We start from the raw sequence: 12,116 nt of genomic DNA, 5'->3' as shown, positions 1-12,116 counted from the left end.
TAGACAAAATATCTAGAATTACATATACATCCACCAGGTACAAATATCCTAAGAGGGGGCATACAAATGAAGTGGTAAACCCAGCAGTGAAGAGACAGACACCAGTGACAAAGCAGAAAGGCCTACCTGTTCAGGCAGATGGAAAATGGTGTGCTCTCCAGCACTGAAGTGTGACAGAGATTTATATGCAGCATTTGCTACCACTGGGTCCTAGGTAGGATAAAAGTAAAACAAAAGAAACAACATGTATTAAACATCAATTCTGGGGGAAGAAAACTTCCCTCACCAACCTCGAAGTTCTATCATCAGTGTTTTGGAAATAGTATTCACTTGTTAATCTGTCCCAATTGAAAATAAAGAGAAAAGCATTGGGTAGGGGGATCAGAAGCAATACATTTTTTTTTCTGAAGTGAGAAGTGGGGAGGCAGACAGATAGACTCTCACATGTGCCCAACCAGGATCCACCCGGCATGTCCACCAGGGGGCAATGCTCTGCCTGTGTGGGCCTTTGCACCATTGCAATCAGAGCCATTCTAGCGCCTGAGGTGGAGGCCAAAGAGCCATCCTCAGCACCTGGGCCAACTTTGCTCCAATGGAGCCTTGACTACAGGAAGGGAAGAGAGAGATAGAGAGGAAGGAGAGGGGAAAGGGTAGAGAAGCAGATGGGCGCTTCTCCTGTGTGCCCTGGCCGGAAATCGAATCCAGGACTCCCACACGCCAGGCCGAAGCTTTACCATTGAGGCAACCGGCCAGAGCAGAAGCACTAAATTTTTATCTTGGTTTGGACATTAAAAATAAAGTAACTCGGCACTGGCCGGTTGGCTCAGCGGTAGAGCGTCGGCCTGGCGTGCGGGGGACCTGGGTTTGATTCCCGGCCAGGGCACATAGGAGAAGCACCCATTTGCTTCTCCACCACCCCCCCTTCCTCTCTGTCTCTCTCTTCCCTTCCCGCAGCCAAGGCTCCATTGGAGCAAAGATGGCCCGGGCGCTGGGGATAGCTCCTTGGCCTCTGCCCCAGGCGCTGGAGTGGCTCTGGTCGCTGCAGAGCAACGCTCCGGAGGAGCAGAGCATCGCCCCCTGGTGGGCAGAGCATCGCCCCTGGTGGGTGTGCCGGGTGGATCCCGGTTGGGCGCATGCGGGAGTCTGTCTGTCTCTCCCTATTTCCAGCTTCAGAAAAATACAAAAAATAAATAAATTAATTAATTAAAATAAAGTAACTCATAATCACTCAGGCCCCCACGGGGTAGTATGGGTTAGTGGAAGGTGTGTGAGAGTTTAGAGTCTGATAGGGCTGAAACTGGATTCTGATTATCGAGCTACAAACAGGGCAAGTTGGCCTGCTGGAATCTAAGCTCTGTTACTCATGAGTCAGATATAACATCACCCAAACCTTCTTCTCTATACTCCTTGATTGGACAGAACTTCTAAAAAATGGACTGAATTTTTGCTTGTTTGATAGGATGCTAGTGGGGAGGGACAAAGCAGGAAAGGGGAGGATCATTAGAAATATGAAACAATGGCAAAAGTTCCTTCTCAGACAAATGTCAGCTTCACAAAGTAACAAATGCACTTTATGGTAAAAATGTATTAATGAGAGTAAACTGAGAATAATTTTCAAAGCCTAAATTAATGAATAGTCACAATTATTTAAGAAGCCATCATTTCAAAGAAGCCATATTTTTTATTCTAAGACTCTTAATTGATAGTTCTTTGCCCAGCTTGGTTCTGTTTCACTGGCACCCCTTGTCACAGTACCTTGTTTTGAGTGTGGGTCCAAAGGATGCTTAGGACTTGAACTTTAAAATTCTGAAAAATCAACAAACATCGGGGCAAAATTTTAAGACAACATAAAACCAAGAATAAACATTATACCACTAGTAATTGACTTAACCTGTATTTACCCATCATTCATAAAATAAAAATACTCAAGAAACGGACTCTAAAGATATGGATATTTTAAACACAATGGCACTTTAAGATTACTAAATTTAGGAACTTAACTCATTTCTTACCGACCTCTCAAGTCCTAGTACAAATGTCATACCCCTTTCGTGCCTCTGTTCCTGATCCCTGCCCTAGAAGAGAGTCTCTCTTCTCCAAGCATCCATAAACCACATGGCACACTTTAGCATCTAGTATGTGGTTCACTCCCTACTAGGTTGTACACACCTTTGGGCAGTGACCGTGTTTTTCACTTAAAGACCTAGACCAATGGTCGTCAACCTGGTCCCTACTGCCCACTAGTGGACATTCCAACTTTCATGGTGGGCGGTAGCGGAGCAACCAAAGTATAAATAAAAAGATAGATTTAACTATAGTAAGTTGTTTTATAAAGATTTATTCTGCCAAACTCAGCAAAAATCCAACATAAAGTACTTAGTAAGTAATTATTATTATATGCCTTAACTTGCTGTAACTCTCCTTTATAAATTTTATAAAGTAAAGTTACTTCCCTACTTTATAAATCACCATTACTGTGGAACTGGTGGGCGGTTAAAAATTTTTACTACTAACAGAGATACAAAAGTGGGCGGTAGGTATAGAAAGGTTGACTACCCCTGGCCTAGACCATAAGGCCCAAAACATAAAGAACATAATGCTCAGTTCCTCAAATGATAAATATTTAATAATTATGCATAAAATTGCCTTCCAACTTCTAATGTCTTACCCTTCTAACTTACATAAAGTTCTTCTATACCTCCTTGCCTCCACATATTGTTTTCCCCAAACTTCAGTGGAAAGCAACATTGCATTAATTCTTCAAGATGTTACTCTAATAGTATCAATTAAATAAGGTTTGCTTAGATTCCTCCTAAGAATGCTGGTCACTTTTACCACGATAGTCTCTTAGTACTGTGATTAATTGTACTCATCAAATGTTATAATTATTACTGTTTATGTCTATCTTCTTTATCAACCTTTAAGTTTTTGGAAGGCAGGGACTGACAGCACGGTGTAACAGAAAAATAGAGCTTATAGAGCTAGAAAGTCCTGGATCTAGAAACCAGCTTTCACTTAGAAACTACAGTGTTGGTCAAGTTACTTGTCTAGCATGTAGCAGATACTCAATAAATATTTGTTTAATGGATGGATGGACTTTAAAAACCTCAGATTCTTTTTTTTTAATTAAGTAAGAGGCAGGAAGGCAAAGATACAGACTCCCTCATGTGCCCTGACCAGAATCCACCATCAAGCCCACTAGGGGGCAATGTTCTGGCCATTTGGGGCCACTGTTCCACTGTTCAACAACCAAGCTATTTTAACACCTAAGGTAAGGCCATGGTGCCATCCTTAGTAACTGGGGCCAACTTACTCGAATGAGTCATGACTTTGGGAGGAGGGTAGGGAAGGTGAGGAAGGGGGGGAGAGAGAGAAAAAAAGGGAGAGGTGAAGCTGATGATCACTTCTCCTGTGTGTCCTGATCAAGAATTGAACCTGGGACTTCCACATACCAGGCTGATGCTCTACCGCTGAGCCAACCAGCCAAGGAAAATCCTCAGATTCACCTTCCTATCAGATACTAGAACAAATTGGTATAAAGTAACTGGAAGAATAATGAGAATATATAAGTTCTTTAGCCCTGGCCGGTTGGCTCAGCGGTAGAGCGTCGGCCTAGCGTGCGGAGGACCCGGGTTCGATTCCCGGCCAGGGCACACAGGAGAAGCGCCCATTTGCTTCTCCACCCCTCCGCCGCACCTTCCTCTCTGTCTCTCTCTTCCCCTCCCGCAGCCGAGGCTCCATTGGAGCAAAGATGGCCCGGGCGCTGGGAATGGCTCCTTGGCCTCTGCCTCAGGCGCTAGAGTGGCTCTGGTCGCAACATGGCGACGCCCAGGATGGGCAGAGCATTGCCCCCTGGTGGGCAGAGCGTCGCCCCATGGTGGGTGTGCCGGGTGGATCCCGGTCGGGCGCATGCGGGAGTCTGTCTGACTGTCTCTCCCTGTTTCCAGCTTCAGAAAAATGAAAAAAAAAAAGTGCTAAATAACTTTTGAGAAGAATTATAAATATTTTTTCCAAAAGCTATTATAAAGCATATGCCTTTCCAATGTAGAAACAGATAATTTTTTGAGCTCCAAACACATACCTCATATTCAGCTGTATTGACTGTTAAGGAAGGAACCAGAGAAAACAGTTCACTGAGGGTCTTCAAAATGAGAGGTCTTGTATCACAACTCAGCTTTGGGGAGAGAGCATTCCAAGTGGAGCGAATACAAACAACCTGTGAGGCAAAGAAAAAGTCAATGCTTAACAAATCCCAATTCCTGTGAAGCCATTAGTAAAGAGTACTATCTTTAAAAATTTTTTTATTTTAAAATGACAGTTTACATTCAATATTATATTAATTTCAGGTGTCGTGTATAGTGGTTAGACATTTATATAACTTACAAGGTGATTCCCCGGATAAGTCCAGTACCCACTTGGCTCCATACACAGTTATTACAATATTATTGACTATGCTCCCTACGCTGTACTTCACATCCCCATGACAAGAGTACTATCTTTATTACAAGGAAACTTAAGAACAAGAACATTCCTAGAAGTTAAGATTTAATAACATATTTCTCTCAAAAAAAATTTAAACCAATATAAACTGCTATTGAAGAAGACCCAGCTTGCCTCATATAATTTCCTTTTTACTACTTTATTTTGGTTAATCAAGGGAAAATAATCTCTCTCACATGCAGGCACACACATGAAATTAAGTTCCACACTAGTTATATTCATTGTTGAAGAATCAGTCTCTGAAACAAAGAAGGGTGAGATAATGCTAGGATACTTCTAAAGCCACAAAGCCACTGTTCTTGTGTGTTTTCAGCCCTGCTACATCACCACTCAGAAAATTGGGATGCTAATGTATATAAATCAAATACTCTCAAATCATCTTATAAACTTTTAAAGAAGAGAACAATTATTTAAAATAATAATTCAAGACTTAGTTTTAAAAGTCATCTCAGATTTTTTAAGAGGCTGACAAGTGATAAAATAAAAACTAGGCCCTAGCCAAGAAGCTCAGTTGGTAAGAGCATCATCTTGACATGCTAAGGTTGTGGGTTCAATCCCTGGTCAGAACACATACGAGAATCAACCAATGATGGCATCAATAAATGGAACAACAATCGATGTTTCTCTCTCTCACTCTATCTGTATCTGTATCTCTATCTCTCTTTCTGTCTCCCTTCCTCTTTCTCTAAAAAAAATAAATAAAACTAAACCCCAACAAAAATGTTTAAGCCCATTTCTTTAAACAAAGTGTTCTTAGTTCATTTTAATGTCTGGTTTTATGGATATTCAAGTATCTTCTTAAGTTCAACTCCAACCACAACAGATAATTTCTTCACCTATAGATATTTTAAAAAATTTTAAAACTCAGGCAGGACCAGTGCCAACATAGATCAATTAGAGTAAAACAAGGATTAATCTTTCTAAAATACTCCAATCTCTTCTCTTAAACTTAAATTAACACACACAATTTATCTCCATCTATACACAAATTATTTAGAAAAGCTACAAGAGGTAGTCAGTGAAAAGCTGTCAAAGATAAATGAATATTATGTACTTAAGGACACAGGTTAAGGAGAGGCTCAAAGGAGAAGACAGGAAAGCATCTCAGAAAACTTGGACTGAGTGCTTTTGCTCTTATTTTCTACTTTCCACAGAACAACAGAAGAAACGTTGACTTAGGATTCACTATAAATTTGGATTCCAGTAACACGAAATAAGTAAAGGCAGTCCTTAGTATCAGGCATGACAGTAGGCACATGTATACAAGAAAGTAGCTCTAATATTACAAATCATTAGTACTTGAAATTAAAACAAAACAAAAACAAAACCCAACTCCTTAAAAGCCGTCAATTCTCAGAAAAATACAACAAAAAAAAAATTAAAAAAAAAAGCCGTCAATTCGACATTGAGTATATACCCAGAGTAGTCACTATAAAATACTAAGAGAAACAATAAAATATAAAACATAACCTAACTCTTTGAAGAACTTAGCATGTATTGAAATAAGAAGTGTATGTGATTCTAAATCATCGGAAAACTAAAGGTATGATTAGATTTTGAATTATATGCAACAGAAAGTAGTTTCATGAGGAATCTAGGGAAGAAAGGTATCGGCAGTTGGGAATTCATCAGAGAGGGTATCACAAGGCGGGTAGTCTTGAGATGGGGCTTGAAGAAAAAATGGACCGAAATCAACAGATAAACCACCAAGAAATGGAAAGCTTAAGCCAAAACACACACAGAAAAACAAGTTGTAGGCACAAAAAGTATGAGAACCAGTGAGCAAGGTTCATGGGTCAGAACCAAAGCAGTTTGTACCAGAAGTTTAAAAAAAGAAGCCTCTGAATTGGGGAATGAATCAAATTAAAGTATTACTTTTAAAAGATTCTTCTAGCAAAGTCAAAGCAGTCATCCACCACTCTAATTTCTATCTCTCACTAGTCCCTAAAACATAAATAGCCTTAAAGTTTTCTAAAAATCTTATGCTCAGTATACTCACTAATTGCCCATGATTTCTATTCACTTTAAATGCCTATCCAATTCCAATCTATGTTGTTTCAAGAACTAGTTGAAATCCCACTTCCACAATTAAGTTTTCTCTTACAATTCAAGCTCTCATTTCAGCTTTCTTTCCTCCAATTTCTAACACGTACAACTCTGTCACCCAATTTAGCATTTAATTATATATCATCTAGAATTGTTCACTCTTTTTGTGAATGCAAATTGTCTCCTCAACTAGATATCAAATTCTTCAAAAACAATGACCATGCCTTATAGTTCTCATTCCCCACCACCTGGCACAGTAACACATATAAAACAGATTATCAGTACTTAAATACTGGAACCTGAGGAATGGTAAATCGGAAGTAGAGACTCAGAATTAAAAGAACTTGGAGAATGAATTGGAGAATGAGATATTTTGGGCCTACAGACCTGCCTGAATAAAATTAACAGTGTAAAAAGAGGTAAAATGGAAAAGGGACCATGTTTGCAGGAGATGGGGGCTGAAAAGTTCCATTTGAGTTGGTTGATTCGAGTTGATAGAAAGAGATCCAGAGAGAAACATCCTGCAAACCAGGGGAAAAAAGCACTATAACTCCAATGTGAGGCTGGTCAACAAGAGCTTTGTCACCCTAATGTTTCTAAAACTAAAATACAAGGAGGAAGTATGGACTCACAGACGTTCTGACACTTTTTGCAGATAAACAAAAAAGATCTCTGGCCACCAACTACAGAAATACAAAACAGACCTTGCCCTTTCCATGCCTGCTAGATGGGAGATGAGGCTACATCCTCCAACTATTTTCAAGAGTTTACAAAAACTTTTTTCAAAAGTCTTCTTCCTAGAAAGTTTACAAACTAATGCCAGAAATGGTAGTCTACATACAGACTGTGAGAAAATATTCTAGAATCTAGCCATAAATGGTGGCCTTAAGCTTAAGCAAAATATACCTGCAGAAAATATTTGCAAACCTAAGCTTGCACATACATAATCAGGAACAGGGAGGCCTCCAACAAAGAAGGATGCTTTCTCTGACCTTCTCAAACCTGGGCTATTCATGACTAGATATTCTGGCCCCGAGAGCTCTTTGGATTCAACCTGGAGTTCTCTTGCTATGTCCATTTCCTAACCACTAGCCTTTAGACCTGTGAGATCTGTCAAATGATATCAGATTAGTCATTCTCACAGTCCTAACCTTTACTGGCTTGTCCTGCCTTGTTCTGCACATTACCCAATAACTTGTTTGTTTTCAGAAAACAGATTGACTTCTGGTTCCACCAATATTATGGGCCACAACTGAAATGATTGATAAAGAAGAAAATTCTGTACTTATAGCTGAGCTGAAAAGGAAAAAAAGGGGGGTGGTATTACCCAGGGCTAGAAATAAAGAGGCAAATACCTGTACTGAAGTATTGTAAAAACTGTATCAGTTTCAGTAACCTAATATCTTGTGATTAAATGTTCACACGGAAATAAGAAATAGAGCCTGAAGCCTACACAAGGTGGGAGGTGGAACTGAGACCTCCCACATAAACCAGCACTCTTGAAGGGAAGTACCTTCAGTATAACGGTTGAACTAGAAACCACTGGAACTGAAAAATTAATAGAATAATGACAGTGAGGTGAAGGCAACTGGACCAGTCTCAAAGGATACTCCCATAACACATTAATGATTTGCACAAAAATATAAAATGAGCCCCTCTAAAAATGAGGTCACAACAAAAAAATTAAAAACATGTAATGATATATGAGTTCAATATAAGCTAGAATCAGAAAAAACAACTAGCAGGATAGAATATTTGCAAATTAATAAATGTGATACAACACATGAAGAATAAAAATCACATGATTGTATCAATCGATACAGAAAAAAAACTTTAATAAAATCCAGGACCCATTTATAATAAAAACTCTCAGCAAAGTGGAAATACAGGAACATACCTTAACATAATAAAGAGCATATATAATAAACCAACAGCCAACATCACACTCAATAGGTAAAAATTAAAGGCAATCCCATTAAGATCAGGAACAAGAAAGGGGTGCCCCTTTTCACCACTCTTATTCCACATAGTACTGGACATCCTGACCACAGCAATCAGATCAGACAAGGAAATAAGAGCCATCAAGCCTGTTCAGGTGGCGGTACAGTGGATAGAGCGTCGACCTGGGATGCTGAAGACCCAAGTTCAAAACCCCAAGGTTGCAGGCTTGAGTGTGGGCTCATCTGGCTTCAGTGTAGGGTCACTTGAACACAAAGGCTTGAACTCAGGCATACTGGCTTAATCAAGGGGTCAGTGGCTCAACTGGAGCCCCCACGCCTTCAAGGCAACTATAAGAAGCAATGAGTGAACAACTCAGAGTGCTGTAACTACGAGTTGATGCTTCTCATCTTTCTCCTTTCCTGTCTGTCTCTCTCTCTCATAAATAAATATATAAATATAAACAAACAAATAAGTAAATAAAGCCATCTATATTGGAAAGGAATAAGTAAAACTGTCATTATTTTCAGATGACAATATATTATACAAAGAAAACTCTAGAGTTTACACCAAAAAACAACTAGATATAATAAATAAATTAGTCAAAGTAGCAGGATACAAAATTAATGCTCAGAAATCAGTGGCCATCTTTATACACCAGTAATGAACTATCAGAAAGAAAAATTAAGGAAACCACCCATTTACTATTGCAGCAAGAACAAAAATAAGATACCTTGGAATAAACTTAACCAAGTAGGTAAAAGTCTTGTACTCAGAAAATTATAGGACAGAGCCTCCCAGTCTAGGCATGTATGAGAAAGCAATCAATTAATAACTAAATTGCTGCAACTATGAGTTGATGTCTCTCATCTATCTCCCTTCCTCTCTGTCTGTCTGTGTTTGTCTCTGTCTCCTCTCTCACACATGCATGTGCACATGCTTACTTAAAAAAAATTAAAGACATTAAATAAAGAAATTGAAGATGATATGAATAAGTGTAAGTATATACTGTGTTCATGGATAGGAAGAATTAACATTATTAAAATGTCACTATAACTCAAATCATTCTATAAATTCAATACAATTTCTATTAAAATACCAACAGCATATTGCACAAACCTAGAACAAATAATGCAAAAATTTATATAGAACCATAAAAGAGTCTGAATAGCCTCAGCAATCTTGAGAAAAAAGAACAAAGTTGAAGGTATCACAATACCTGATATCAAACTATACTACAAGGCCATCGTAATCAAACAGCCTGGCACTGGCATAAAAGCAGGCATGTAGATCAGCATAACAGAACAGAAAGCCCAGAAATAAACCCACACCTTTATGGTCGATTAATATTTGACAAAGGAGGCAAGATCATACAATGGAATACAGCAGTCTCTTTAAGAAATGCTGTTGGGAAAACTGGACAGGTACATGCAAAAAGAAAAACAAAAAAACATGCCATACATAAGAATAAACTCAAAATGCATAAAAGACTTAAATGTATGTGGTACAATCATAAAAATCCTAGAAGAAAACAGGCAATAAAATTACAGATATGATTTTGGTTGGCTCAGCAGTAGAGAGTCAGCCTGGTGTGTGGAAGTCCCGGGTTCAATTCCCAGTCAAGGCACACAGGAGAAGCGCCCATCTGCTTCTCCACCCTTCCCCCTCTCCTTCCTCTCTGTCTCTCTCTTCCTCTCCTGCAGCCAAGGCTCCATTGGAGCAAAGTTGGCCTGGGCACTGAGAATGGCTCAATGGCTCCACCTCAGGTGCTAAAATGGCTCCAGCTGCAATGGAGCAATGTCACAGATGGGCAGAACATCCTTCCTGGTGGGCATGCCGGGTGGATCCTGGTTGGGCACATGCGGAAGTCTGTCTGACTGCCTTCCTGCTTCTAACTTCGGAAAAATTAAATTAAATTTAAAAATCGCAGATATTTCTTGCAACAGTATTTTTGCCAATAATCTCCTCAGGCAAGGGGAACAAAGAAAAAATTAATAAATGGGACTACATTAAACTAAAAAGCTTTTGTTCAGCAAAAGAAACCATCAACAAAATGAAAAGACAACCAACTGAATGGGAGAACATATTTGCTGATACATCTGAAAAGGGGTTAAGATCCAAATTTTATAAAGAACTTATAAAACTCAACACCAGGAAGACAAATGATCCAATTAAAAAATGAACAAAGGATCTGAATAGAAACTTCTCCAATGAGGACATACAGATGACCTATAGACATATAAATAATCAATGTCAAGAATTATCACAGAGATGTAAATTAAAACCAAAATGAGCTATCACCTCGCACCTACCAGAATGGCTATCATCAATAAATCAGCAAACTAACACTGGTGAGGATGTGGAGAAAAGTCAACCCTCATGCACTGCTGGTGAGAATGCAGAATGTTGCAGCAACTATGGAAAACAGTATAGAGTTTCCTCAAAAAGTTAAAAATGGATCTGCCTTTTGACCCAGTGATCCCACTTTTGGGAATATATCCTAAGAATCCCAAAACACTAATTTGAAAGAATATATGCATGCTCATGTTCATTGTAGCATTATTTACAATAGCCACGATCTAAAAACTGCCCAAGTGTCCATCAGTGAATGAGTGGATAAAACATCTGTGGTACATTTACACAATGGAATACTACATGGCTGTAAAAAAAAAAAAGAGCAGTCTTACCTTTTGCAACAGCACGGATAAACTTGGAGATGATTATGCTAAGTGAAATAAGCCAGTCAGAGAAATACAAATATCATATGATCTCACTCAAATGTGGAATCTAATGAACACAGTAAACTGATGAGCACAATAGAAACAGAGGCTGGGTCACATGGAACAGATGGACAGATGTTGCGGGTGAAGGGAAGAGACTGGACGAAAGAAGGTGAAGGAATTAGTCATAAGACACACACACATATATAAATAAATAAAACACATAGACACAGACAACAGTGCAGCGATAGCCAGAGGGGAAGGAGGCGAGACAAGGTGGAGGTAGGCAGAGGAAAGGAAAGTGGGAAGAGAAAGACACATTGCTTGAGGAGGAGGGTGTATGATGCAGGGTGCAGATGGTGTTATACTGATTTGTATATTTAAAACCTGCATGGTTTTGCGAGTCAATGTCATCCCAATAAATTCAATTAATATAAAAATAATAAATAATAAATGAATAAATAAAATGTATTTTAAAAAAACAAGTAGCAGGATTAGATATCCATAGACCTCCAAGACCTTCAGATAACAGAGTAAGTACATTAGAAAGTAATTCAAAAGCATTTAACAGAATTAAAGATGAAAGATAACCAATTTAATTTCTGGTAGAAGAATATGGCATAATGAAAAAGAGGGAAATCCGGAGAAATACCAGAAAGAATCTCTACAAGTGAAAAATATAGTCACTGAAACTACTAAACTATAAATAGGGAGTACCCAAAATATAGGCTAGAGAGATTAGAACTATAAAATGTAAAAGAGAAGTTCAAAGTCAGGTAGCGTTGAATGATGCGTCTTTCTTATGTTCACCAAGAGTTCCTAACAAAGTTCAGTTTTAGAGTGGCCCTTGGAGAAGTGGTTGATTCTAGGGCTAGGATAGGAAAAAAAATAACAAGTCTGGAGCACCTTCTG

General features: G+C 38.8%; 1 protein-coding gene across 4 annotated transcripts in view; it reads right to left on the bottom strand.

The window, feature by feature from the left end:
• FOCAD (focadhesin) overlaps positions 1-12,116 on the bottom strand; it is a 334,210-nt gene that overhangs the window by 112,290 nt on the left and 209,804 nt on the right. For all 4 annotated transcript variants that reach the window (XM_066257344.1, XM_066257347.1, XM_066257346.1 and 1 more), the window contains exons 16-18: positions 4,082-4,216; positions 1,756-1,806; positions 127-210 (exon numbers count right to left, since the gene is read on the bottom strand). In XM_066257344.1, coding sequence (XP_066113441.1) covers positions 127-210; positions 1,756-1,806; positions 4,082-4,216 — 270 coding nt within the window. The remainder of the gene's footprint in view (positions 1-126; positions 211-1,755; positions 1,807-4,081; positions 4,217-12,116) is intronic.

This window comes from Saccopteryx bilineata, chromosome 2 (assembly GCF_036850765.1).
Source record: "Saccopteryx bilineata isolate mSacBil1 chromosome 2, mSacBil1_pri_phased_curated, whole genome shotgun sequence".
In the NCBI taxonomy this organism is placed as follows: domain Eukaryota; kingdom Metazoa; phylum Chordata; class Mammalia; order Chiroptera; family Emballonuridae; genus Saccopteryx; species Saccopteryx bilineata.
This window is presented reverse-complemented; position numbering and strand designations above follow the sequence as displayed.